The 27,400-nt window shown below is 49.4% G+C and overlaps 2 protein-coding genes across 5 annotated transcripts in view; one reads left to right on the top strand and one right to left on the bottom strand.

Annotated features, from left to right (window-relative positions):
* Position 1: 1 nt before the first annotated feature.
* Tubgcp6 (tubulin gamma complex associated protein 6) lies at positions 2 to 22,081 on the top strand. 4 transcript variants are annotated; one of them, XM_031352434.1, is made up of 25 exons: positions 5 to 1,099; positions 2,451 to 2,614; positions 7,640 to 7,850; positions 9,481 to 9,654; positions 10,617 to 10,738; positions 11,434 to 11,509; positions 11,675 to 11,784; positions 12,078 to 12,169; positions 12,661 to 12,800; positions 13,178 to 13,327; positions 14,332 to 14,413; positions 14,501 to 14,589; positions 14,666 to 14,781; positions 16,362 to 16,500; positions 16,744 to 16,815; positions 16,989 to 18,390; positions 18,601 to 18,659; positions 18,788 to 18,941; positions 19,034 to 19,202; positions 19,281 to 19,422; positions 19,643 to 19,837; positions 19,915 to 20,047; positions 20,122 to 20,335; positions 20,418 to 20,617; positions 20,697 to 22,081. In XM_031352434.1, exons 1-25 carry the CDS (start codon positions 359 to 361, stop codon positions 20,786 to 20,788), a joined length of 5,238 nt encoding a protein of 1,745 aa, XP_031208294.1. In that variant the 5' UTR covers positions 5 to 358; the 3' UTR covers positions 20,789 to 22,081. The 4 variants fall into 4 exon arrangements, 2 of the variants coding, with proteins under 2 accessions (XP_031208314.1, XP_031208294.1); XR_004113306.1 differs by lacking the exons at positions 20,418 to 20,617; positions 20,697 to 22,081 and having other exon boundaries at positions 3 to 1,099; positions 19,643 to 19,830; positions 20,122 to 20,263; XM_031352454.1 differs by lacking the exons at positions 20,122 to 20,335; positions 20,418 to 20,617; positions 20,697 to 22,081 and having other exon boundaries at positions 2 to 1,099; positions 19,696 to 19,830.
* Positions 20,861 to 27,400, bottom strand: part of Selenoo (selenoprotein O) — an 11,186-nt gene continuing 4,646 nt past the window's right edge. Inside the window, exons 3-9 of the mRNA XM_031352532.1 lie at positions 26,788 to 26,974; positions 25,372 to 25,502; positions 24,333 to 24,613; positions 22,373 to 22,517; positions 21,746 to 21,931; positions 21,460 to 21,616; positions 20,861 to 21,370 (exon numbers count right to left, since the gene is read on the bottom strand). Coding sequence (XP_031208392.1) covers positions 21,224 to 21,370; positions 21,460 to 21,616; positions 21,746 to 21,931; positions 22,373 to 22,517; positions 24,333 to 24,613; positions 25,372 to 25,502; positions 26,788 to 26,974 — 1,234 coding nt within the window. The 3' untranslated portion in view covers positions 20,861 to 21,223. The remainder of the gene's footprint in view (positions 21,371 to 21,459; positions 21,617 to 21,745; positions 21,932 to 22,372; positions 22,518 to 24,332; positions 24,614 to 25,371; positions 25,503 to 26,787; positions 26,975 to 27,400) is intronic.

Raw genomic sequence — 27,400 nt, 5'->3', positions numbered from 1 at the left:
GTCTCGGTGTTGTCTGCCGTCTCAGGGGTGTGACGCCAGAGCGGCGGGAGTCCCAGTTCAGGCGTCCTGGACTTGCATTGTAGGCTGGTCTTGGGACGTACGCATTCGGTTACTAAATTTGTCACGGTTCGGGAGACCCGAGGACGAGCGCCGGGTGGCGTCCGGGGGCTGGGAGGACGCGGCGTGTGGCCTCTTGCACTGTGAAACCTGAGACGCGGATGCCCAGTTCCCGGGTGTGAAGCCGCTCGGCTTTTTGGCCTTGGCCCATCTGCGGTCTCTCTGGCCTTTTGAGAGCATGAAGTGACTCCTAGGTGCAAAATTTACCAGTCGGGGGTCCAGGGCTGAAAAGAGAGTAAATATGGCCAGCATCACCCAGCTGTTCGATGACCTCTGCGAGGCTCTCTTACCTGCTGCCCAGGCTCGCCCGGGCCAGCGCAGCGTCAACAGGAAAAGGGCAAAGCTGAGCCTTAAGAGGGTAGCCTATAATGCTCTTTTCGCAAATCTTTTTCAAGACGACACCCATCAGCGTCAGCCTGACTCGTCGAAGCTCCCTGTGAAAAACAAAGTCCTCATGCTGTCCTTCGATTTGAGGGTGGGGGGCTTGGGGCCAGAGGCTGACCGTTTGGAGGAGCTTGTGGAGAAACTTGAAGCAGCCTCTGACTGTCCTTTTGTGGAGGTGGGGTCAGTGTTGGACCTCTTAGTTCAGCTGGCAGGAAGTGGCCCCCCTCAAGTGCTGCGCAGGAAACGGGATTATTTCTTTAACAACAAGCACGCAGGCCGAAACGTACCCTACAGCGGCTACGATTGCTATGACTTGAGTGTGTTTGAAATGGACGTTCGGTCACTTATCTCTGGGGAGGAGAATTTGTCTCATAACATGGTCCAGGAAGCGCTTCAGGTGATGGAGGCTGCCCCAGGCACTGGCCTGCCCACCGTTGGGCTCTTCTCAAGCGGTGACTCTTGTGGTGACAGGTTTGAGAGAGACACCAGGGTCTCACTCTTTGGTGCACTTGTGCATAGCCGTACATATGACATGGATGTGCGACTGGACCTGCCCCCTGTGCCAGATAGCGCCGACTTCTCTGGACTGGCCATCAAGGTAGTATTTCTTTCCCCTTCAGTATCCCTAGAGGTTTGGAAACGTCTTTTATCTGGTAATGCTGGCAAGCTTCTAGTCAAGCATCAGGTAATCAGATAGTCGTGAGGGAGACGTGTTAGGGAGGACTTGCTTGCATCCTCTTGCTCGGGGATGTGCTAGCCGCTCACCTGCAGGCAAAAAAAACCCAAAAAACAAAACAAAACAAAATGCAACTTTCCCATCTTTTTCCTCAAGAGCTTGTTGTTAAGTCACTTCTCTAGTGCTGTTAGTTAAAAAATCAGATTAACTGGAACGAAGAGATGTCTGTTCTTCAGTTGTAGAAGCCACATTTCAAATATGCCTGGTACCCATGCTCTTTGGCGTACTTCCTCACTTGTAACATGGGTTTCCCATCCCACCCCCAAGTCACTGAGTAAATTGTCACTGTCTCTTGTATTTTATTACTTTGTAAATTTTGTTAAGAGGACAAACTGTTACTACTCAGTTTTGGTTTTATTTTTTCATTTTTTTGATTTCTAGAGACAGGGTTTCTCTCTGTAACAGCCCTGGCTGTCCTGGACTTGCTTTGTAGACCAGGTTGGCCTTGAATTCACAGAGATCTTCCAGTCTCTGCTTCCTGACTGCTGGGATTAAATTATCATGTCCGGCCCTCAGTTATTTTATTTTTGGGGGGGAAGGGTGGTTTGAGACAAGGTGTCTCTGTATAGCCTTGGCTGTCCTGGAACTCACTTTGTAGACCAGGCTGGCCTCGAACTCAGAAATCCTCCTGCCTCTGCCTCCCAAGTGCTGGGATTAAAGGCGTGCGCCACCACTGCCCGGCTCCATAAGTTTCTCAGTATAATTAGGTTTAGTGTAATTTTCTTTTTCTCTTGAGTGCTGAGGGGTTGGGCTGGGTGGGGACAGGGTTTCAGTGTAGCTCATGCTGGCTTCAAACACATGGAGATCCTCCTGCCTGAGCTCCAGGGTACTGGGGTTCCCATACAACTTTTTATGCTGTTTTCCCTAAACTGAGGCCATGTGAGATAAAAAAATTAATACCTTGTGTTTTGCAGTAGATCACTCTGTGCAGCCCAGTCTGGTTCCAGACTCAGTTCTATTTCGACCTCAGTGCTAGGATGACAGGCACGCACCACACTTGCCTAGAAATTAATAACAGATTGTTTTAATTCTTTATGTGATGTATTGTGGAGGGATGCATTGTGGAACACATTGAGGAAAAACAGACTACTTTGCTAGGTCTATCCCTCTAGGGAATAAGTGGATGTGGATAAAGTTCTAGAGTATTCTATTACACTTAATAAATACGTATAGAAAGAGAGGACAGGGAATCACTTTTCTCTGTGGTCTTCAGGTCCCCCAGGTTGTGGATCAGTGGGAAGATGAAGGTTTCCAATCAGCTTCCAATTTAACTCCCGACTCCCAGTCTGAACCAAGCATGACCCCGGATTTGGACCTGTGGGAAGCTGTGCTCACATACGAAGCCAGCAAGCGTAGGTGCTGGGAGCGCATTGGATGGTATGTAACCTTTTCTTTGCCTTTAAATGCACTGTGCCTTTGCCCCATATCAACAGCTTACTTGGAAATCCCAGGCAGTTGTTTGTAGAAATGTCAATGCTGAGATTAACAGGCTAGTATTTCAGGTAAGCTAGTGTACAGTCTTGTCTGCCTTCTGTGAGTTGAGAGAAGCAGAAGGGGAAAGAACATTTCCATCCTTCGACTCAGTGGAGTTAATTCTGCGAGTTACCTCTGCAGTTCATACTTATTCAGTCTTTCTTTCCACCAGGACTGTTAGACAGGTGTCCTAGAACAGCTAGTAGGCTGTGTGGTTAAAGCCTGGGAAATGCTCCAAGAAACGTATTCATGAGTGGAAGTGATAAATGTCGTGCCTTCTCCTGGTAGAAGTCACACAACCTTTTCCTTAGTGGCTGACATTGGCTAAGCCTGGAGCGACATACTCTGCAATATCTGGGGTTTGGGGGGCAGGAGGGGGTTCTCTGTCTCAGCTCCTCTCATGATCTGAGTTGGTACCCTTTGGAAACACCCACAATGAGAATTGAGGATGTGTATTTTATAGACATTTGTTTACACCCTTTACCACTCAGTCTGGGAAAACAGGTGAGAAGCACTGAAGTAAAAAGTCAGGGCTAAGCCTGGCGGTGGTGGCGTACGCCTTTAATCCTAGCACTTGGGAGGCAGAGGCAGGCAGATTTCTGAGTTCGAGGCCAGCCTGGTCTACAGAGTGAGTTCCAGGACAGCCAAGGCTGCACAGAGAAACCCTGTCTCGAAACAAAAAACAAAAACAAAAACAAAAAAAAAAGTCAGGGCTAGAGGAGTCATGTGCCATCCGATGCAGCCGCTGGTGCCCTACAGGGTCTCTGGGAGGAGCACATGGTCAGGCGGAGTGATAGAGCCTTTCTGTGTGTAGGGCACTGCCCCTGTGTGAGGAACTTTCCTAGGTGTAGTCATAAGTTCCAGTTTGTTCCCTCATGGGATGGCCAGCTTCTTTGTAGCTTAAATGGTGTTGATAGTTGTCTTGCTTTTCAGAGCCCTCTCTGTCCTGTAACATCACAGTAGGGCTTTAGTTCTGTCTTATTTGTATAAAGCAAATGTTCCTGTCTACAAATCTTTTCCATGTTGAGAAATCAGTCTTACAGCGTACTGCTTTCATTTATAACTAGTTATAGTGCTATCCATCTGTAACTGTTCTGGGTCATTGTTTGGGAGGCTTGGTCACTTGGCGGCTCATTTGTCTTCCAGTGTGAACACACTCCATCCTTTTGGTACTCTCCAAAGCACTGGCAGTGTTTCCTGCTAGGAGGACTGTATTCCAAAAGTGTAGTTTGAACGGGGTCTTGTTGTGTTGCTCAGGCTAGCCTCAGAATCCTGAGCTCATGGATTCTTCCTATATCAGCCTTTTAAGTAGCTGATGCTATACATATGCATCACTGTCCCAGGCATCTGAGGAGTTCTAACGGAGGGTCTTAAGATGAGGGGCACTACCAGTAACTAGGAGAAAGAATGGGAATAAGATTTGATCATTCAGAGGCTCTCGGGTTACGTGGCCGACCGAGAGATTAGTCATAGAAATCAAGAAATGGGGCTGAAGTGATGTCTCAGTAGCTAAGAGAACTGGATGCTCTTCCAGAGGACCCAGTTTCCAGCACACACATGGCACCTCATTGTCTTCTGTAACCCCAGTTCTAGAGGATCAGTCTTAGTCTGCCCCACGGGATCCTCTATACATGGATGGCACATAAACACACACATGAGAACAAGTAAATTTTAAAAAGGACTGGGCAGTGATGACGTACCTTTAATTCTAGCAAGTAGGAGGCAGAGGCAGGTGAATCTTTGAGCTTGAAACCAGCTTGGTCTTTATAGAGTGAGTTCTAGGATAGACGGGGCTAGACAGAGAAACCCTGTCTTCAAACAAACCAACCAACCAACCTAAAAACAACAAAACAAAACAAAAAGGAAAAGAAAAAGAAATCAAGAAATGGGGCTGGAGAGATGGCTCAGTGGTTAAGAGCACTAGCTGCTCTTCACATCCAGGGTCAATTCCCAACACCCATATGACAGCTAACTGTAACAAATGTCAGAAGGGGATCTGATGCCCTCTTCTGTGATGCCCTCTTCTGTGATGCCCTCTTCTGGCCTCTGAGGGTATGAGGCATGCATATGGCACACAGACATGCCTTCAGTCAAGCATCTGTGTATATAAAGAAATTTTAAAAAGAAATCAAGAAGCCGGGCAGTGGTGGTGCATGCCTTTAATCCCAGCACTTGGGAGGCAGAGGCAGGTGGATTTCTGAGTTCGAGGCCAGCCTGGTCTACAGAGTGAGTTCCAGGATAGCCAGGGATATACAGAGAAACCCTGTCTCGATAAAACCAAAAAAAAAAAAAAAAAAAAAAAAAAAAAAAAAAAAAAAAAAAAAAAAGAAATCAAGAAACTCGTGGTGTAGGAAGTAATGGAATAATGCCTTTGTTGGTTCCAAAGCATTGTTAAAAACAGGTTTTCCATGGGCAGATTGTTGTGTAGGACAAAGTCTCATTGTGTAGTCCAGGGTGGCCTTGAACTCACTCTAGCCCAGGCTTCATGATGGCTAATTGTGGGGCCTGTGTCTTTTTCCTGCCTCCTGGAGCTGCGGCTCTCTGCTGCTGCTGCTGCCTGGAGCTGCACAGTGCATTAGTTAAAAAGGAGGCAATGTATAAATGAGATATTTTATTATAGGAAAGAGAAAATAGGCCAGTCATGTAGAGAGAAGGAAAGGCGAGGGAGGAGATAAGATAAGGAGAGAGAGAGAGAAAGGAGAGGAAGAAAGCAAGAGAGAACAAAGAGCAAGAAAGAGAGGAAGAAGGCAAGAGGAAAGAGGGCAGGAGAAGGGATAAAGAGCAAGAGAGAGGAGGGGGCAAACCACCCCTTATATTGTGTGAGGCGTGGCTATCTGTGGGACAGGCCGTGCCTGGCTGTGGTCAGATGACTGGGGGTAGGATCCAGCTAGAATGCTAGGGGCTTGGGGCATTGCCTACCTGACAGAGCACACATCTCCTGCGGGGGCAGCCGTGAGAGGTTGTGACTGAAACGGGCCAAAGACTTAGGAGTTCTGGCCGAACACCTACCGTCCCTTGTGAATAGAAATTGCCCACTGGGTGCTCAGGGGTTCTAGGCCTATTACTGGGCTGGGCCTAGGTTGCCTGAACAGCCCACTGCCTACAGCTAATGGTTGGGTTACTTCTTGAGGAAACAGTTCCAGCACAGCAAGGGAGTGCAGTAGAGGCATAGCGTGCAGAGATAGGAAATGTGCAGAGTGCTGGAGGGTGTGCAGTGAGGGTGGCAAAGGCAGAATGTGGGGATCAAGAGATGGCTCAGTGCTTACAAGCACATACTGCTCTTGCAGAACACCCAGCTTTAGTCCTAGCACCCACATAGGGCATCTCACAGCTGCCTGTAACCCTAGCTCTAAGTGAAGTGGATCTGATGCCTCTGGCCAGTTTATGTGATGTACATGCACATATGTGAAGATTTTTTAAACAACAAACAAAACCTTCATGCAGAATGTGTACTGTGGAAGACATACTGTGCTAGAAGAGAATGCAGTATGCACAGTGCTGCAGGCATAGAGTGTGGTTGCAGTATGCTGAGGGGTGTGCAGAGCCCAGCTAGCTTGTGCTTGCTTATCTGTACTCTTCCTTCGCACTCTCTCTCTCTCTTTTCTTTCTCTCTCTCTTTCTCTCTTTCTCTGTGATAGGAACTTTTGTTTTGTTTTGTTTTGTTTTTTGTTTTTTTAAGACAGGGTTTCTCTGTGTAGCCCTGGCTGTCCTGGAAGTCACTTTGTAGACCAGGCTTGTCTCGAACTCAGAAATCTGCCTGTATCTGCCTCCCAAGTGCTGGGATTAAAGGCATGCACCACCACTGCCTGGCTCTGCCTTAGTCTTTAGAGAAGCACCACCAGGCCTGGGTATGTACTAGTGCTCTTGATTTTTTTTTAAAAAACATTTTTAATTATGTAATGTGCTAGAGAAATGGCTTCACAGTTAAGAGTACTGGCTGCTCTTCCAGAGTTCCTGAGTTCAATCGCAGCAACACATGGTGGCTCACAACCATCTCTAATGGGATCTGATGCCCTTTTCTGGTTTGTGTGAAAACAGAGTGTACTCACATAAATTTTAAAACTTATGTATTTGTTTTATGTGTATTGGTGTTTTGCCTGTATGTATGTCTGTGTGAAAGTGTTGGAGCCCCTGGAATTGGCGTTACAGACAGATGTGAGCTACCGTACGGGTGCTGGGAATTGAACCCACGCTCTCTGGAAAACCAGCAAGTGTTCTTAACTGCTAAGTCACCTCTCTAGCTCCAGTTTTTTTTTTTTTTTTTTAATTTAAAGTTAGCATATAATTTTTTTGTTTTGTTTTGTTTTGAGACAGTGTTTCTCTGTGTAACCCTAGCTGTGCTGTAACTCACTCTTTAGATCAGGCTGGTCTTGCCTGGCTATCTGTAACTTTAATTCCAGGAGGATCTGACACCCTCTTCTGACCTCTGTAGGCACTGCATGCATGTGGTACATAGACATACATGTAGACAAAACGCTCATATACCTAAAATAAATAAAACAATGGGACTGGAGAGTTGGCTCAGCAAGTAAGACTACTTGCTCTTTCAGAGGACCCGGGTTCAATTCCTAGCATCCACATGGTGGTTCACTACCGTTTATAATTCCAGTTCCAGCTCCAATTCTAACACCCTCCTCTGGCCTCAGCAGACACCAGGCATGCATGTGGTACACAGACATACATGCAAAGCAAAATGCACATAATCCCCCCCAATAAAATACAATACACATATAGCACACATACATATACAAGCAATACACAAGAAGAATACACTCTGTGAGCCTGTCCTTGTCGAGCATGACTGGGTGCCGTTTTGGGGACCTCAGGGCATTTGCCTGAGAAACTCAGTTACAGCCTGGGAAAGCATGCCTGGCATTAGCTACATGTGGTCCTACCTGCTCACCCCTTTCTCTTCTGTCTTCCTCACAGCCCCCCTGGTCACCGAGAGGAACCCTACCTCACTGAGGCAGGAAGGGATGCCTTTGACAGGTTCTGCAGACTCCGTCATGGAGAACTACAGGCCCTCAGTGGGGGCCTTCTACAGGCCCCAAAGCCCGTGCTGGTGGAAGAGAGTGAGCTGGTGAAAGACTCACTGAACGTTCTGCTGGGTGTTGTTTCTGCTACATTTTCCCTTTGTCAGGTGAGAAGGGCTCAGGGCCGTCATGAGATCAGCCTCCTGTGGGATGGCCTCCCCAGGAGAGCTCAGCTTGAGACGCAGTGCCATGAGTGGCAGGGCCGTCATGAGATCAACCTTCTATGGGATGGCCTCCCCAGGAGAGCTCAGCTTGAGACGCAGTGCCATGAGTGGCAGGGAAGGCCGCTCTGTGGATGGGGCTGATTAAAGACAGCCACAGGTTAGACTGGGTGGGTGCATTGGTGTTAGAATTCTTGCTAAGAGGCCCTGGGTTCAGTCCCCAATATTATAAAACAAAACAGGAATTCTGTTTAGATTTTAAGGGTGTTGACTTAATGATGTCCTTTAAATTATTGAACAAAAGATACTTATCACGATGAGTGAACTAACAGCAAGTATTCCATTCATTCCCACTTGCACCCTGGGATGAGATAGTCCATACTTGTTCTGTGCACATGTCAGTTTACTACACCATTTCTCGGAAAAGCCATCCTAGTTGAGGGTGATGGCTCATATCTGAAAGCCCAGTATTTGGGAGGCAGAGGCAGGGGGATAGCAACTGTGAGGTCAGCCTAGGCTGAACTTGAGTTCTCTGGAAGAGCAACCAATGCTTTTTAACTGCTAGCCATCTCTCCAGCCTTCCTTTTGTAATTTCCTAAGGTAGACAGTGTGGATGTGGCTGTTTCTTTCACAGGATAGCCATTCACTATTGATACTTTTGTTCTGAATGCTGTTTTCATTGTCCCTAATCTGTTCTGGTTGTCACAAGACCTGTGAGGTTACTTCTATCCTCAGAAGCTTTAACCATATTGTAGGGAGTTTGCCATGGCAAGACTTTGAGAAGTTTTTTTGAACACAATCTGTTGAGCCAGTACCTGAGGTTTAACAGGCACCTTCCAAGAAAACTGTTTATGTGTGTTTCTTCTTTTCTTTATTTTAAAAATTATGTGTATATACCTGTATCTGGGTGTAGGTTTCTGCAGATGAGCACAGTGTCTGGAGACCAGAAGAGGGTGTAGGGTTCTCTAGAACTAGAGTTGTGGGCAGTTGTCAGCCACATGATGTGGGCACTTGAAACTGAACTCAGCTCTTCTGGAACAGTGCTCTCTCTCTCTCTCTCTCTCTCTCTCTCTCTCTCGTTGTTTGTTTGTTTTTTGAGTCGTGGTTTCTCTAGGGCAGCATTGGCTGTTCTAGAACTTACTCTGTAGACCAGGCTGCTTCCACATCAGAGATCTGCCTTCCTCTGCCTCTCGAATGCTGGGATTAAAAGCATGTGCCACCACACCTAGGTTGTGTGTTTCTGTGTCAGTGTATGTGCATAAGTACAGGTGCCTGTGGGGACCAGAAGATTCCCTGGAGCAGAGCTTATAGGTGGTTATGAACTGCCCATCGTTAGTACTAGGAACCAAACTCAGGTCCTCTTCAGGGGTAGGTAATACATAGATGTTCTCTTACTGCTGAGCCATCTCTGCAGCCCCTTGGCTTGTGTTTTGGTTTCAGAACTTTCTGTTTGTGTGTCTTGAACTTGGGAGAAATCTGGGAGTTTTGTGCGGCCGGTGGGAACATGGTGGAAAGAAACGACACCCACGGTAGGGTCTTTGTGTGTAGCCTCTAATCCCTTCCCTCTGCCCTGTAGCCGACTCAAGTCTTTGTAGTGGAGCCGGGTGTGCACGTGTCAGGTGCATCTCCTGAGAGCATCAGCAGCATCCTCTCAGAGGTGGCGGAATATGGGACCTGCTACACCCGCCTGAGCCACTTCTCTCTGCAACCCGTTGTCGGCTCCTTGTGCAGCAGGGGCCTTGTGTTCCAGGTATGTCTTTGGGGGACCATGTACCTTCACAAAAGAATCAAGGGTTCAGAACCCCTGAGCCCAAACTTCTAAAGAAGCTGGATGACTTGAGATTGTCTTACTTCATCTGTTAACCTTGTGCCAGTTGTGTTTGGGCAAAGGCACAAAGGGAGGCAGGTGTGAACAGTTAGGGAATTTGAGGGCAAGGACCAAGTGCTATGAGGTGGGTAACCCAGATACAACCCACCTGCTCTGCGTCAGCCCTAGTGTCTTGTTATGGTATATAGCAAGATGGATCTCCTGCTTTAATAAGTTGATTCTTGAGGTACCCAGGATTTTCTGTTTATTGAAAGATTTGCTGCTGGCTTGTGTGCTGGTAGACTCTTACAGGATCTGGGAAGCCAGGTGAGAACAGAGTGTTGTGCAGAAAACATGAGCAGGTATCAGGGAGGGGTGGGTGCAGGGTGCAACTTAGGAGGAGTTGGTCCCTTCAGGCTCTGATGTGCGGTAAGTCAGTAGCCAAAGGATGGAGGGACTACCCCACATCAGGTTTCAGGAACGTATTAACAGCTGCATGGGAAAACCCTCCAGGCAGAGGAACAGGGAGTGGAATCCGCAAGAGGACCAGAGGCTGCAGATGGTACAGAATGGGTGTAGGGGAGTCCATGGGAGGTAAGGCTGTGGTTCCTGGTTTCCTGGCATGTAGGAAAGACAGGCCAAGGTGGATGGACAGGATTTGTTCCGGGGTGACTCTGTCTCAGTGTGATGCAAGGAGGCCAGGCTGTATCTGGAGATCCCTAATCCTAATCTATGTCTTCCAGTAAAGCCCCTTCCTCTCTTAAGCTGGGCTTAAGCCATGAACTCCCACAGCTTGGAAGTGGGTCCTCAGTGTACCGCATGGAAGCACAGCTCTGCTTCCCAGCTTGGGTGTGTCAGGACTGCCTCCACGACCCAGCTGCCCTTCTCCTACTGCTTTTCCACAGGCCTTCACCAGCGGTCTTAGGAGGTACTTGCAGTATTACCGTGCCTGTGTTCTCTCCACTCCACCCACCCTGAGTCTTCTCACCATTGGCTTTCTCTTCAAGAAGCTGGGCCGCCAGCTCAGGTGAATCTTAGCACAGTGGCCTTGCATAGGCCTCAGGAACAGGGCTTTCAGGGCAGTGAAGAGCCAGCTCTGCTCCCTGTCAAGGAGGGCCCAGAAGAATAGTCCTTGGTTGTCTGAACAGTCCATGGACAGCTAGTCACTGTGTGCCATATAATGAATTTGTCTTCCATCTGCTTGCAACAGTGGCCTTGCTGGGCCCAGGGCTTTCTGCCTAAATAGTGCTGCAGGGGAGGGACGGCAGTGGACAGCCTCTGACTCGTGAGCTCATTAGTAAACAGTCATAGTGTCTCATTGGTGCTATCCACTGAGAGAAGTTGGGGTGGCAGATAATATGGGAGGAGATGTACAGGCAGCAAGGAATTGGGGGTCATGTGGAACACAGACTGCGGTGGGGTAGAGAGGGTGGGGGGAATTGGTGCTCATTGTAGTCAGACAAGGTGGTAACAAGGCAGAGGTTTCACATAGTACCATAAATGTGAGGCTGAGGAGTCAAGGATGAGGTGGGGAGGTGGGCCCATTAAGTGTGGATGAGTTAGTGCCATCTGGGAATGCAGCACAGAAAACAATACTGGGCAGGGGTCCAAAGACTGTAGACCAGTTACTAGGGGAAAATGGACGTTTAGCTTGCTCAGTCTGATCTGGTCCCTGGGACCCTGAGCTCCTGTCACTTGATCTGATCCAGTCTCTGTGTCCAGGTACTTGGCTGAGCTTTGTGGTGTTGGCACTGTATCCCTGGCGGCCAGTGGAGAACCCAGGGCTGTGTTCCCCACTGTGAGTCCTCCCTCCTTTCCTCCAGTGTGAGCTTGCAGGCCTCCCTTGATTTGTGCATTCTTGTCAAGTGTGGTGGTGTGGTCTGCTAGCCATATTGCCTAGACAGGCATGTGCCAAGTGTTAGAGCGGCTGTGCACTCATCCTGCTGCTTCTCACTGTTTGTAGGGAGTGAAGCTTCTATCCTACCTCTACCAGGAAGCATTGGATAACTGCAGTAACGAGCACTATCCCGTGTTGCTGTCTCTGCTGAAGACCAGCTGTGAGCCCTACACACGGTAGGTGCTGAGAGGTCTGTACTGGCCACACCTGCTCTCCCTGTAGTGGGTGGAGGAAGGCTGCACTCAGACCAGAGTTTCCTGTTATCCAAGATGCACTGAATGTGCTGGGGAAGCATGCTGGATAAAGTGACCTACCAGGTGGGAGGCCACACACACCCATTGCTGGCAGTGTCTCATTCTACTCTGGGGACTGGCCACACTCACCTCGTAGCACTCCACACTTGCCCAGCTCTCTTCTTCCCCCATACCCCCACCCTACCCCAACCCTCCCATGTTCCATTACCCTGTAGGTTCATCCACGATTGGGTGTACAGTGGAGTCTTCAGAGATGTTTATGGGGAGTTCATGATCCAGGTTAACCATGAGTACCTCAGCTTCAGAGGTAAGTTCCCACTGACTTCTAGGCTCTGCCTATCAGGTTTTGAACCCCTGGACAAGGGACTGAGATGTACATTCTACATATCAAAGCAGACTTGGTCTCCAGGTTCTCCCAGCATCCCTTAGTCCCTACCTGATAGACTCTGAACTTTACAACCCAGGGCCTGGGCTGCCCTTCCACAGAGGTTCTTCCTCATACAATCCAGACATTTTGTTCTGCCACACCCCTTTCTCTGACTGCATGCGCTCTTTCTTTCTCTCTCTTCCCCCTCTCTGCTCTTTCCCTCCCCATGGTGACTTCTCTGGCCTTCTTCCTTGGGGCCAGTGAACTTGTCCACCCAAGAGCAACTTCCCAATAAACCTACATTTAATATAATCTAATCTGGCGTGAATTGGCTCATTTCACTGGCAGAGAAATAACTTATCAGTGCCCTCTGCCTGGGGTCAGGGCCATTATAACTGCAGATCATCATTTTTTATTCATGTTCTGTCCAGACAAGTTTTACTGGACCCATGGCTACGTGCTCATTTCCAAAGAGGTAGAGGACTGTGTTCCTGTATTCTTGAAAGACATTGCTCATGATGTGTATGTCTGTGGGAAGACTATCAACCTTCTGAAGCTCTGCTGTCCCCGGGTGAGAGGGTCCTGCTGGCTGTGGGAATTTGGGGGAGGTGCTTGTGTACAGTGGGGGCTTGGTCTGTCAGGGCCTGAGTCTGAGTGGTAGCTAGTGTGTTTGCTACCATAGTCCTCTGCATGAGAGATGAGATCGATCATATGGTGCTCTTTAGTTTCTGATCCCACCTCTGCTATAGGTGGCCCCTTACATGGTATCTCCATTTTGGGGGTACTTGCTCTATGGAGCCATCAAGGGTTTCAGATTTAGGAATAAAATTTTCAAGGAAAAAAAAATGGCAGTCTGCATATATCACTAAAGACTCAGTAGCAAGGCAGTGCTTGGTTCTTGTTTCTAGCCTTGGCTAGGGACTCACTGAAGCCCTTCCCTTTTGGCAGCACTACCTTTGTTGGTCCGATGTCCCTGTCCCTCGGATCTCTGTGATTTTCTCTCTTGAGGAGCTGAAGGAGATTGAGAAGGACTGTGCAGTCTATGCTGGGCGGATGGAGAGAGTCGCACGTCATAGCTCTGTCAGCAAGGAGGAAAAGGTACCTGGTGCAGGGCTTTGGGCTGTCTCTGTACTTCCTTTCTGGGGGTTCTGGGCTGATGGGACTCCCTTACCCCAGGGGTGGGCCAGGGCCAATGTGGACAACTCCTGGCCTGGTGCCTAGTGGGTAGTCAGGCAGACTGAGGAGCAAGAAGTATTGGATGTGGGCAGTCAGGCAGAATGGATTGGATATGGCCATGTCAGGCAGAGTGTTTTTTCTGGTGATCCTGGTAGTATGTCCAGGTTAGGACACCCAAGCTGCTTGGCTGTGTGTCAAGGAAAATTGGAACAAATCTGATGACAGGTGTCTTTTTCTTTTAGGTGAGTAGCCTTGCCTGCACTCCAGGTTTTACCAACATGAGTGGCTCCATTTGGAAATTCTAGGTAGCAAGGCCTAAATTCCTCCACTTGAGTAGCCTTTACAAATACTGGGTGTGTGCCTAAAAGCAGCACCCTCATGCTCCAGTACACTCCAGGAGGAGAGATTAGTGACTGGCCAGGGCCAACCTCAAGAACTTTTTCTTGGTTTGGTGTCTAATGGGCAGCAGGAGAGGCCCAGGCAAGGACAGATTCAAGGCAGGAATGCTCCATGAGCTCTTCATTTATCTCTGGGTTCATAGTCACCTCCTGTCACTCCTCCAAGCCAGAGGTCTCTCTATCCTCCCGTCCTGTGGTGAAGCATCATTACCTGTGGACATCCTGTGGCGGGTGGGAAGCGTGTCTGTTAACAGTGACCAGAAGCATGTTGTTTTGGATAGCCAGTTGTCTCCACACTATCCTAGGGGAAGGGACAGGGTGTTAAGATGTTTTGCTTAAGCTAGGTGGTGGTGGCACACGCCTTTAATCCCAGCACTTGGGAGGCAGAGGTAGGTGGATTTCTGAGTTCGAGGCCAGCCTGGTCTACAGAGTGAGTTCCAGGACAGCCAGGGCTACACAGAGAAACCCTGTCTTCAAAAAACAAAAACCAAATCAAAACAAAAAAGATGTTTTGCTTATTGTCTTTAGGAATTACGTATGGAAATTGCAAAACAAGAACTAATTGTCCATGCCCGGGAAGCAGCATCCAGGGTCCTGAGTGAGCTTAGTGGTGAGTACAGGTCCAGGTCTTTCCTCTCTGTGCTGGGGCCTCTGCTGGGCTCTTCACCACTCATATGCCTCTCACCTTGTCTTGAAGACCGGCAGATGTCAGAACAGATTGCTCTGGACACCCGGAAGCGAGAGCAGTTTCAGCGACTGAAGGAACAGTTTGTGAAGGATCAGGAGGTGGGTGGTATGGGTTCTGGGTGGTTCTGGCTTCTGGAGTCCTTGATTTGGCAATGAGACTGTGTGTGCTGTGTAGCGACGCCTGGCAGCCAGACAAGAAGAGCTAGATGATGATTTCAGCTATGCCCGTGAACTCCGTGACCGGGAGAAGAGGTTGAAGGCCCTGGAGGAGGAGCTGGAGAGGAAGGCCAGGTGGGGCTGTGTGGCTGCAGGTCCCATGGTGTTGGTTTAAACCTAGTGATGGTTATTTTACTGTCATTTTTTTCTCTGCTACTAGGGATTAAGGCCCCAGTGTTGTTAGGCAAGCGCTCTACCAGTGAGCAACATTCCTAACTCATTATTTTAGTTTTTGTTTTGTTTGCTTGTCTTTTTTTGTTTTGTTTTTTGAGACAGGATTTCTCTATGTAGCCTTGGCTGTCCTGGAACTCACTCTGTAGACCAGGCTGGCCACGAACTCAGAAATCCTCCTGCCACGAACTCAGAAATCCTCCTGCCTTTGCTTCTCAAGTGTTGGGATTAAAGGCGTGCACCACTGCTGCCCGTTATTTTAGTTTTTAATCTGAAAAATCAGACATATGTCAAAGCAGAAAGATTAGTCTGTGAGACCAGGATGCTGTCCTGGGCTAAGGGGTTAGAGCTCTTAGGCCATACTCTGGGATCCAGTCCTAATACACACAGTGAATTTGATGTCCTGATTGTCTGTTAATGTTATTTATTATTAGTGCATATTATTATTACTACTACTACTACTACTACTACTACTACTACTACTACTACTACTACTACTATTATGGTGCTATGGCGCCAACTTTGGACCTTGTACATGCAAGTAAGCACTCTACCATTGAGCCACATCCTTAAGATCTTGCTGTGTGGCCGGCTGGCTTTAAGTCTGCAGTCCTCCTGTCTCAGCCTTCCTACTGCTGGGATTACAGGTGTATGCCAGCACACCTGCTCTGCTGATCTTAAATGTCTTTGCTTTGCTTTTATTTCAAACCAGTTCTAGGTCCAGCAGAGCAATGGGTCATTAATCTAGCATGGTGCTTGAGTCTGTTTCCTCTTTGTATCATTAGCTTGTCCTAGAAGTGGAAGGCTTTTATAGAAGGGACTGCCTATGTATTGCATAGTATCCTTGGAAGTTGAACTGTTCCAACTTTAGATACTATTTACAGAGCAAATGGGGTGTTTGTCTCTTGCATGTGCTAGATATGTGCATACACACATGTGAGCAGATGCTTTGTTCTTATAAGAGGAAAACCAGGCTTAGAGAGCCATGTTTCTGACTTGTGACCTGCCAAATTGAAGATGACTAATTGGGCTTAGATGCCCGGTAGTTGGAGGCTCGGAATCCGTGAATTTGCTTTGGTTTTGTTCTTTTTTTTTTGTCAGTCTCCAGTTCTCTTGAGTCTAAACTTGCAGAATGGGGAGATGTTTACTTCTAGTAAAGAAGTGGAGCCTGGCTCAAGGGGGCTGGTTTATTCTCTTGTCCCAGGGCGTAATGTACATTTTTCTTTGTCTGTTAGTTCAACAGACAGTTGCCAAGTTCCATGTGGGCATCTGTCCATTAGAGCCTTTCAGCCTAGTGGGAAGCAACCCCCCTCTCCCACTCCCGCCCCCGCCAGTTCCCCGGGAACCCAGTCTGTTGTGGGGAAGGTGGAGGCAGGAGTCTGGGGAGGAAACCTGCTTGGAGAACTCTCGTTGCCTGAGTCTGTGCCCACAAATAATACAGAGAGTGGTTGTAGTGACCATATCCTCTCTGCATGTGACTTCAGGCAGGCGCTGGTTGACCATTATAGCAAGTTGTCTGCAGAGGCAGCTCGTAGAGAGCAGAAGGCTCTATGGAGAATCCAGAGGCATCGGCTGGAAAGTGCACGACTTCGTTTTCTCCTAGAAGACCAGAAGTGCATTCAGGTATGGCAGCACATTAGCTGCCAGCTCTTGCACCTAGTTATGTACTCTGTCATCCTGTTGTATAAGAGGACAGATGGCACTTGCTGAGGCTCAGGCTTCCAGCCAGACCTGGACGGTGTGAGTGGGCAGCAGGGCAGTGGCATATGTAATGGGTGAGGGGTGCTGTGTGAAGGCCGCGGTATGTGCCAGCCCTGCTGGTCTCTCTACAGAGCTTCTCTCTTTTCCTGTTGGCTTGAATTTCAGGAGATGCTGAGAGACATGGAGGCTCCCCAGCCCCAGGAGCCACTGAGTGTGTTCCCAACCACATGCTCTCAGGTAATAAGTTCTAGTAGGATCTTGGGGTTCCTGCTGGGTCTCAGCATTACATGCTTTGGCTTGGATGTACTTAAGTCCCTCAGCACTTAGTAGGTGTTGACCACTGTTGCTGAGCTCACCTTGGGGAGTTAAGATTAAATGACTGGAGGGATTCAGTATGCATTGTGTTTCAGGTTACATCTCCAGGTCCTGAGCACGCAGGTGAAGGCCGTAGCTGTGATCTGGGGTCCACAGAGCTGCACTGGGATCGTCTAAGCCTACCATGTGCATCAACATCAGCAGTCCCCAAGTCTGCCGCAGAGGGAGCTGATGACTCTGGGGCTGGGCAGGCAGAGGGAGCTGGGCCATTCTCGACTGGTCTCAGCATCACAGACTTTCTGCCCATGGGCTCTGGAGATGAACAGCCTGTGGATAACATTGGAGCTCCGTTCTTAGAGGTGGCTCTGCAGACCATCTGCTCAGACCTATCCCCTAAGACCCCTGGGCCAGCACTCACAGCAGGTGGCCCCCAGCCTACCCAGTCGGAGTATGATTTCAATACCATATTGAGGCCAGCTATGGCTACCTCCCTTTCACCAGGACCCTTCCAGGATGGTCAGAATAGTGTGGACAGTGAAAAACAGCATCTATTGGAGGATATGCCCACAAAAGTAGATTCATGTATCCATGACATGCAAGAGACTTTGCCTTGCCCACATCCACTCAATAATGCCACTCCTGTGGAGGGGAGCCTCCAGCCTGTGGGCCAGCTCCTTGAACACATGTCAGAGACTACTGTCCCTACAGAGAGCCATGCTTCTGGAATGGCTCCTTGCCAGAAACTTAGTATTTCCAAACATGTGTCAGATGCCAACATCAAGGTGGGGGATTATATGTCAGATGTGGCTCTTCCTCGGCCACGGTGGAACATCCATGGGCATGTGTCAGAGGCCAACATTGGAGTTGGGGAGAATGTATCAGATGTGGCTCCTTCTCGGCCACGGTGGAGCATCCATGGGCATGTGTCAGAGGCTAGCATTAAGGTAGGGGAGAATGTATCAGATGTGACTCCTTCTCGACCACGATGGAATGTCCATGGACATGTGTCAGATGCCAGCATCAAGGTAGGGGAGAATGTATCAGATGTAGCTCCTTCTCGACCACGATGGAATGTCCATGGGCATGTGTCAGAGGCCAGCATCAAGGTAGGGGAGAATGTATCAGATGTAGCTCCTTCTCGACCACGGTGGAATGTCCATGGGCATGTGTCAAAGGCCAGCATTAGGATTGGGGAGAATGTGTCAGATGTGGATCTTCAGCCACGTGGATGTGCTCAGCCTCCATTGATTCTGGAGGAGCCCTTGCCAGAAGCTGAGCCTGACCTCAAGCCCCATCAGTGTCCACCTGCTCATGTGCCTCAGGCAGTGCTTTGTGTGGAAGCACAGAGCCCTGCTCTAGAATGTGGGCCACAACTACCTGAAGAAACGAAGCCTACCGTGTGTTCTAACTTTGACAGTACAGAGGAAGGAAGCCTACAGACCAAGACCCTAGTGGCTGAGCCTAGCATGCTGGGAAATGACATCCCTGAAGAGAAAGGTCAGAGTGGGCAGTGCTGGTCCGGGTGGGACTGTGGCATACTGGAAAGGCAGTGTCATGCTGTCCTTTGTGATCCTTGTCTGTCAGCCTGGATCAAGTTGCTGGTGGGTGTGGGGGACTGGAGGGTTCTCTGGGCCAGTCTCACTAGGTCTTCTCAAGCAGACACTGGCTACTCACAGTTCTCCTACCCATTCTTTTCTGTTTATTTAGGCCCAGGGAGGAGTAGGGATGCTGAAGACCTTTCTCCATGTCTGCCTTCAAGCTCACAGGTCAGGGGAGTGTGTCACCACGTGGGGTTTCCATATGCCCATTTCCTTTTCAGCACAAGTAATGGGGTGGGGACAGAGAGTAATGTACTGTGTAAGGATACAGTTCTTTGAGGTTGGCCTCTTTTTAGGAAGACACAGCTGTCCCCAGCAGCCCGGGCCCTAGTGAGAAGGTATCAAACACAGAAGCTGAGGCCAGATGCTGGGGCAAGGAGCAAGCGTATTTGGCAGACCTCACAAAATTGTATCACCTGGAGCAGTACCCAGACAGCTATGACTCCATGTGTGAGTGGGCCAGTTACAGTGGGCAGGTGGAGGTTGTGGGTGCTCTAGGGCAGTATCCCTAAGCTTCAGCAAGTCTGTTTTGTTTCCTACAGCAGAGCCTCCTGTTGCTCACCTGGTACACCACATGCTTCCCCGGGCCTTTGCTTTCCCTGTTGACCCCCAAGTTCAGTCAGCAGCAGATGAGACTGCAGTGCAGCTGAGTGAGCTGCTGACGTTGCCTGTGCTTATGAAGCGCTCCCTTACGGCTCCTCTGGCTGCCCAGTGAGTGCCTCCACCTGCCCAACCGCAGAGCCTGCTCTCTCCTGCCTGCCGCCCTAACTTCCAGCTTTTCCTCACCAGTGTCAGCTTGGTCAACAAAGCTGCAGTCGACTACTTCTTTGTGGAGCTGCACCTGGAGACACACTTTGAGGCACTGAGGCATTTCCTGCTGATGGAAGATGGAGAGTTCGCGCAGTCCCTTAGTGACCTGCTCTTCGAGAAGGTAGCTCTAAGACATACAGCTTGGATCAGGCTGGCCAGTAGAGGTGTTGTGGGTAGGATGTGGGTGGTTGCTGGCCTCAGGCCCACCCATACATGTCAGAGTCCCTAGCAACATGGTGACACAGTGCTGCTTGGGCAGAATTTGGGTTGCTGGGCAAGTAGGGAGGGGCAGGGCACAAACCTCTGGGACTCCTTGAAACACTTCCTCTTGACTTCCTTAGCTAGGGGCTGGGCAGACACCTGGAGAGCTGCTCAACCCATTGGTCCTTAACAGCATTCTGAGCAAGGCACTGCAATACAGCCTCCACGGGGACACACCACATGCTACCAACCTGTCTTTTGCCCTCAAGTACCTGCCTGAGGTGTTTGCCCCCAATGCTCCAGATGTGCTGAGCTGCCTGGAGCTCAGGTACAAGGTCAGCAGTGTCCTGCCGTGGGTGTACAGGGGAGGTGTAGCTAACGCTGTGTGTACTAAGTAGGGCTTCCTGAACAGGTTGACTGGCCGCTCAACATTGTTATCACCGAGAGCTGCCTGAACAAGTACAGTGGCATCTTCTCCTTCCTGCTGCAGCTGAAGCTCATGATGTGGACACTCAAAGACATCTGCTTCCACCTCAAGCGCACAGGTGAGGCCTGGCCCAAGCCCAGCCTACCTGTGTGTGGCTTCAGGCTGCTGCTTAAGCTCTTTGTTCTTTCCTAGCCCTAGTGAGCCACACAGCTGGCTCAGTGCAGTTCCGACAGCTGCAGCTGTTTAAGCATGAGATGCAGCATTTTGTGAAGGTCATCCAGGGCTACATTGCTAACCAGATCCTGCATGTCAGCTGGTGTGAGTTCAGAGCCCGTCTAGCTGTGGTAGGTGACCTGGAGGAGATTCAGCGGGCCCATGCTGAGTACCTGCACAGGGCTGTTTTCAGGTGAGGCAGGCAGGCAGGCACCTGGACTTGGGTGTGACCTGGGCAGGCTGGGCAGACTACCAGCATCTCTACCCTCCACTAGGGGCCTACTGACAGAGAAGGCAGCACCAGTCATGAACATCATCCATAGCATCTTCAGCCTGGTGCTCAAGTTCCGAAGCCAGCTCATCTCTCAGAACTGGGGCCCGGCCACTGGCCCCCGTGGTGCCGAGCACCCCAACTTCCCCCTCATGCAGCAGAGCTACAGCACCTTTAAGTACTATTCACACTTCCTCTTCAAAGGTAAGCCCTACTTTGGGCTGGGCTGTTGGGGTGGCCAGGCACAGGGGGGCAGGAGCCTGAGAGTTGGATGCCTCTCTAGTAGTGACCAAGCTGGTGAACCGAGGCTATCAGCCCCACCTGGAAGACTTTTTGCTTCGCATCAACTTCAACAACTACTACCAGGACTCGTGAGGAGTGACAGGATCATGGCTGCATTCCCATTTTACCTGGATGGGGTTAGGCCAAGGCAGTGAGCAGAGATACACCGGAAGAAGCTGCTTTATTTAGAGGCCTGGAAGATTCAACAGGTGTGAAGCCTAGCCCCTGCCCTTTGGGGCAAGATGCACAAACAGGTCATAAGACTGACTGACTTAGGCCTGTTGGCATTACAAACATGAGACTGATATCCTAGCATGAAGCACTGTGTGCTGGGGGCATGTTGAATGCTAGGCCAAGGCGGTACTGCTAAGGTGGTATCAGACAGAGGCGGGTCGGGTTTTGACTAGAGACCTCTGCCGTCATGGAGAGACCGAGGACAGGCATTCCAGTTGTCTCAGCAGCTCAGCAGCACTGGGGAGGCCTCGGGAGACTCCAGACACGTGGAGGCCACCGAGGCCTTTATGAAGATCATGTTACGCAGAGTTCTGCTGCCCAGAGTGGTGGCCTGCTACTGTAGGAAGATTGCTCATCAGTGGTCCTTGCCACAGCTTCAGGGCCTGTGGCCTCTCCTTCACTGTGGTAAGGAGACTCTAGCAGCTTCAGGACACGCCGCACCTAGAGAACAGGTGAGAAGAACTCGGTGAGCAGCATATTTAATGACATGTCCACGAGCAGAAGGGGTAACAGGTACAGTGTGTGCTTGCCTCTGAAAAGTCTCCATTTTCAGCAGCTTCAATGGCATTCTGTGCAATATAGTTCCTCAGGACGTACTTGGGGTTGTTGGCATGCATGACACGTACACGTTCTGCCTGCCAGGCAGCAGTGTCTCCAACACCCTCCTTCTCCTTGTCCAGACGGTCTCTGGAATCAAATTCCTAGCTGTTTTTTTCCCAACAAAGAACAGCATGCTCCATGCCCCCAATTCAGGCCACCTTGTAAGGTGGACATTGTGTCAAGAAGCCAGTACAAATGACCCTGGGAACTGCCTACCTGTATTCCTGTAGCCAGGTTTCCCAGTGGTCTCTGTTCTTGCTCTGTAGCTCAGAGGGGCTCAGCTGTTCTAGCCGGGACTGATGCTCCACACGTTCTAGCTCCTTAGTGACATTTGCTTGAGTGCCAATGAGTGCAAAGAGCTGTGGGTTCGACTGTGCAAGCATCAGCATCATAGAGAGCTGCCTGCAGGAAGGGGTGGCATGGGAAGTACCTCAGGTTGCCACATCCCACCCCAGAGGACCATCTGTCCTGGGTGTGTTTGTGCAATCTCAAGTGCCATTTCCTCTTGATGGTTACTGCTCCATTCCCCACTAAATTCCTTTTTCATAACCAGCCTCTGGGTTGTCATTTGAAAGCCTGTAAGCCACCATTTGCCATATCTCTTCTTAGCTGAATGCAGCATGCTGGACATAGCGTGCACACCCCGTAGGAGACAGCGTGAGAAGGCACTGTCTGCTTGGCATCTCCATTCCAGTCCACCACTGCCCTGCTTTCTTATTAGTGTCCTGGTCCTCAATGTTGCAGAAATGTGAGCGTACCGCATTTCATGCCCAGCACCCCCACGTGTGCTTACTGACTGGCAGGCTCCAGCCTCCCTGAAAACCAACTCTGAGGATGACTTACCGGGGATCCATCTGGGGTCTGAAGGCAAGCCTCAGCTCTTCCAGAGAGGCACACTGGGAGGTCAGCCTGCTTAGGAACTCTGCTGAGTCTGACAGTTCAGCAGGGAAGGAGCTCAGAACACAGAAGGTGTTAGTGAAGTCAGCACCTGAAAAGTGAGCTGCTCAGGTGCCTGGAGGCACAGGCTGGACCCCATGACTCCTCCCAGCCCACTTCCTTGGGTGTCTGGAGGCACAGGCTGGACCCCGTTGCTCCCTCCCAGCCCACTTCCTTAGGCTCTACATGTCTGTTACCAGTCCTTTGTAGGTCACCCGAAAAATGGATTGACACACAAAAACCATCCATATAGATACGCCTGATACACTGTGGCTATTAGCTTGACCTAGCAACCACCCTCACTGCAACACTTGAGCAATATAGAAAACAAAATGCAAAACGAGGGCTGGCGAGCTTGCTAAATGGAAGTGGTGCTTGCTGCCATGTGTATTGGCCTAAGCTTCATCTCCAAGACCCATCTCATGAAAGAACTGAGATTTCTGCAAGCTGTCCTTCTGCCCCACACCTCTACAATGTATAATGTAGTGTGCACACAATGATTGTTTTTCTAAGACAGGGTTTATTTGTGTAGACCTAGTTGTCCTGGAACTTGCTTTTTTTTTTTTTTCTTTTCGAGACAGGGTTTCTCTGTGTAGCCCTGGCTGTCCTGGAACTCACTCCGTAGACCAGGTTGGCCTCGAACTCAGAAATCCACCTGCCTCTGCCTCCCAAGTGCTGGGATTAAAGGCGTGCGCCACCACGGCCCGGCTTGGAACTTGCTTTGTAGACCAGGATGGCCTCGAACTTACAGAGATCTGCCTGCTCCTGCTTCCCAAGAGCTGGGATTAAAGGCATGCACCACTACAGACCAGCCTCATTTTTTAGTGGTGGTGGCACTCCCCTTTAATTCCAGTACTTGGGCAGCAGGGCAGGTGAATCTTTGAGTTTCATGGCCAGCCTGGTCTTGAAAAACAAAACAAAACAAAAAAAAATGCTTACAGAAAACAAACGTGTTGTAAGTGGATTCTCTGTACCCTGGTGGACAGGTGGAAAAAATACGTGATTCAGCCTTACTGCTGTGTATAAATGCCTGCCTTAGGTCTGAGTGTGTTGGAAATGAAAACAAAAACAATCCATGGAAACAGGATCTAAAGAGGCTGAGGTAGTGTGGCACATGCCCTTAATACCAGCAACAGGCAGATCTCTGAGCTCAACACCAGTCTGGTATTGAACACCAGACTGGAGTTCTAGAACAACCAGAACCACCTAGAGACCCTATCTCAAAAAGAAGAAGCTGAGGTGGTCGTGCTAACACAGGCAAAAACCAAGCTGGGCATGTAATCCCAGCCTTCAGGAGGCTGGTATAGGAAGAGCACAAGTTCAAGGCTAGCCTGGGCTAGATTGTCTCTAGACAAGTCCACAGTTCTAAGGCCAGGAACAAACCACAGACCTTATTTTCGCTACTTCTACTCAATACAGTGTTGAGTCCAGAGCAGTCAGAGGTGAGCTAAACAATGACCTAGTAAACTCTATGCTGTAAGATGGAAAGCAGGGACTCACAGCAGACCAGCAACTGTACACGTGTTCAAAGCACTGTAGGTAACAGCTAAAAAGTCTCTGAGAGGATCATTACTATACAACTAGATAGTCAGCACTGAAAATGGAGCTAAATTCAGACACATGCCACAAAACGGAAGAACTAGGGATCCTCTGTGTAATGAAATGAGCCAGTCATAAATGAATCCTGTGGAGTTTCTTTCTCTACTGAGGTTCCTAGAATGGTCAAGTTCATAGAAATCAGAATAGTGATACTGAGGAGGTAGATGGAGAGTACTTAAAGCAGACAGCATTTCAGTTTGGGAATTGGGAAGTGCTACTGATGGGGAACACTAAGTATTTCCCACAGTGACAGGGTTCTGTGGCTCACCAGTCAGATGCATGGTCTCCAGAAGTTTGGCCACAAGTGTCCCATCTTCTTCCTTCTCCACTCGAATAAGGCCCAGCTTCTTACGCATCTTCTGTAGATAGTGCCTTTGGAACTCCGTGTCAAACTCCTCTTTTAGAATGGCCTCACTCAGCGCAAGTGGCAGCTCTGGCTCCAGTGCTTCAGCCAGTTTCTGCAGATTCCACTTGCATACCTGGGGCTGCTTACTGTATGTGTAGCGCCCAGCACTGTCAGAGGCGTTACACACATGGTCAGGGTCGTACCTGCCATACAAAGAAGTGCTATCGGAGGAGACACGTAGAGAAGGCAGGCTAGAAGACTGATGACCTTGCCTGTGGCAACACCATTCTTGCCCTGTGGGGCCCTTTAGAGTGGCTTTCTTCTACCTATATACAATTAGTTCTGCCTCAAGGCCAGAGAGGAAACTGCTTGAGATCCAGACTGCCTTAGGCTAGGTAGAGTCCTCTCTGCTCCACTTCATTCCCCCACCTTTAATCCATTTAGAGCCTGGCAGGGGAGAGATTTGTTCTAACATGCTAAAATGTCACTTTTTTGTTCAAATCACTCCAGAGAAGCTAAGTATCCTGGCATGCTCCTATAAACCTATCAATTCAGGAGCCTGAGGCAAGAGTATCACAAGTTAAAGGCTAGCCTGGATTACGTAATACATTCCAAAACAAAAGATTTCTGCTTATAGGATTGGCTGACCAGACACTGTTGGGAATAAAACATTAAAAAAAGAGACAAAGAGGGGCTGGAGAGATGGCTCAGCAGTTAAGAGCACTGTCTGCTCTTCCAGAGGTCCTGAGTTCAATTCCCAGCAACCACATGGGCTCCAGTGCCCTCTTCTGCTATGTCTGAAGACAGTAACAGTGCACTCACAAATATAAACTAAATCTTAAAATAAATAAAAGAGACCTAAGCACCACATAGACCCCACTGTTCCCCGTTCCTCACAGGGACCAGTTTCTAGGTGGCTAACAAGCAGAAGGTCTATCACTTACAACCCTGGGAGCCTTACCTGTCCAGGAAGCCAAAGGGGCCATAGTCAATAGTGAGCCCCAGGATGCTCATGTTGTCAGTGTTGAGCACGCCGTGGCAAAAGCCAACACACTGCCATTCAGCCACCATCCGTGCTGTCCGTTGTGTCACCTGGAACACAGCAGACTCTGGTTGCTGCCCATCTGCCCTTATTCATGCTAGAGCAGCCCAGTGCATCTCCTGATGCCAGTAGACTTTCTGTAAGTGGTTCTCAGGGCAGGGCCTCTGTAATCCCTTTACCACCAGCGTTTCAGAGTATGTTTTGGGTGAGTTGGTTTATATGGGCTTAAGTCCCATTTCCAGCACCTATTTTAAACACTACCAATTTTGGGTAAATGATGAAAATCAGCAACACAGTCTGAGTCCCATGAAGGAGACCTGATCACAATATTGAGGGAAACATCACAGTGTTGGGTAGACCAGTCCAGAATGATACTTCCTAAGACCTGCTATTCTAGCTCCATTCTGGGAGCTCTAGGGTAATGCTGCCAACTGCTCATCTAGTGACCCAACCAGAGGCAGCCCCTGAACATAAGGTTCCAGTGTAGCCTGGAGAACAGGAGCCCCTAGTGCAGGACTGAGTCACAGCTCCCACTGCCCAAGCAAGTGGCCGTTTGTGCCTCACTTCATAAGGAGCATAGGGCTCCCAGGGACCAGGTAGTATGGTCACAAAGCAGAAGCTTAAAGGGACAGTGTATGCTGACCAGATCACCCATCTGTTTCTGTGTGAGAGCATACAGCTCAGCTGCATAGTTCTTCCTGCTCTATGACTGTGTCACAGCATATCCCCAGTAACCTGGTGTGGCCCCATGGATATGTGCTTGGAATACTCTGCTGACCGGCAGCAGTGATGTGCATGAGAATACAAGCCACACAGAAACAGGGCTATGGCTAGCCCTTGCTGGGGGAGTCCACATTTCCCCCCCAAGTTGAGATACCAGGTGAGTGTGCTGGGTTGAGGTCACTGACCCATGCAGTAGGACCGGCATTCACCAGTGGGTCTGCCCATGTGTCCTTCCTTCCAAGACTAGCTGGGTCTCCTGGGTCTCTTAGGTGTACTCAGCAGGTGTCTTAATGTCACATCATCAAAATGCCCTGGTGTATGGAGTGTGGTGACACACATCTTTAATCCCAACATGCAGGAGGCAAGGGCAGGCAGATCTTTGAGTCTGAAGCCAGCTTGGTCTACATATAGAAGTTCCAGGCCAGTCAATGCTACTAAGAAAAACTGTGTCAAAACAACAAAACCCCTGAGTACCTCCAGGCTGCCCAGCTCATGAAGTGTGGGAGACAATGGGACCTGGATATAGGGACCCCAGATAAAACCCTCTGTCCCTGCTCATAGTGATTTTATTTGACAAGGAGAAGTCATGGCCAGTGGGGCACCTCTGCCTACCTCTCTGAAAAAGGCAGCGTTCCTCTGTATGCTGTCAGTGTCACAGGTATGGGCAGCCTGGATTTCAGGGTAGAAAGAGCTGATGACATAGTCAAGCATCTGGACTCGGATATCATTCCGTCCCACGCTAGGGCCTGCACGCCCTGTGTGCTCATCAGGAGGCTTAAAAATTTCAAAGGAGCCGAATCTATAGGAAAGATCCCAGTGTTCAATGGATCATACCTTTCAAGAAAAAGAAAACCCACCATGGCCACAAGGCTGTGTAGCCAACAATGGGAGAGCATTGCCAGATCTGAGTGACAGGCAGGACTCAATGTGGCTACCTGTCAGCCTCCAGCTCCAGATGCTGGAGCCTCATCAGGCCAAGAAACCACCGTGATGTCTACTGGGCCAGCTCCAACTCCACACAGGATTGTATGTACCCTACACACTGTGAGGACAACCAGGGTTGTGGAAGGGCCCAGAAAGTATGTACAAGTGTCAATGTCAGCTAGTTGGCTGTCCCACAAGGACATTAGTCATGAATGAAGCCTTTTTAACCTTTTTTATGTTTTGAAATTTTTGAGACAGGGTTTCTCTATAGCCCTGGCTGTTCTTTTTTTTTTTTTTTTTT

This window comes from Mastomys coucha, unplaced genomic scaffold (genome assembly GCF_008632895.1).
Source record: "Mastomys coucha isolate ucsf_1 unplaced genomic scaffold, UCSF_Mcou_1 pScaffold11, whole genome shotgun sequence".
Classification (NCBI taxonomy): Eukaryota; Metazoa; Chordata; class Mammalia; order Rodentia; family Muridae; genus Mastomys; species Mastomys coucha.
This window is presented reverse-complemented; position numbering and strand designations above follow the sequence as displayed.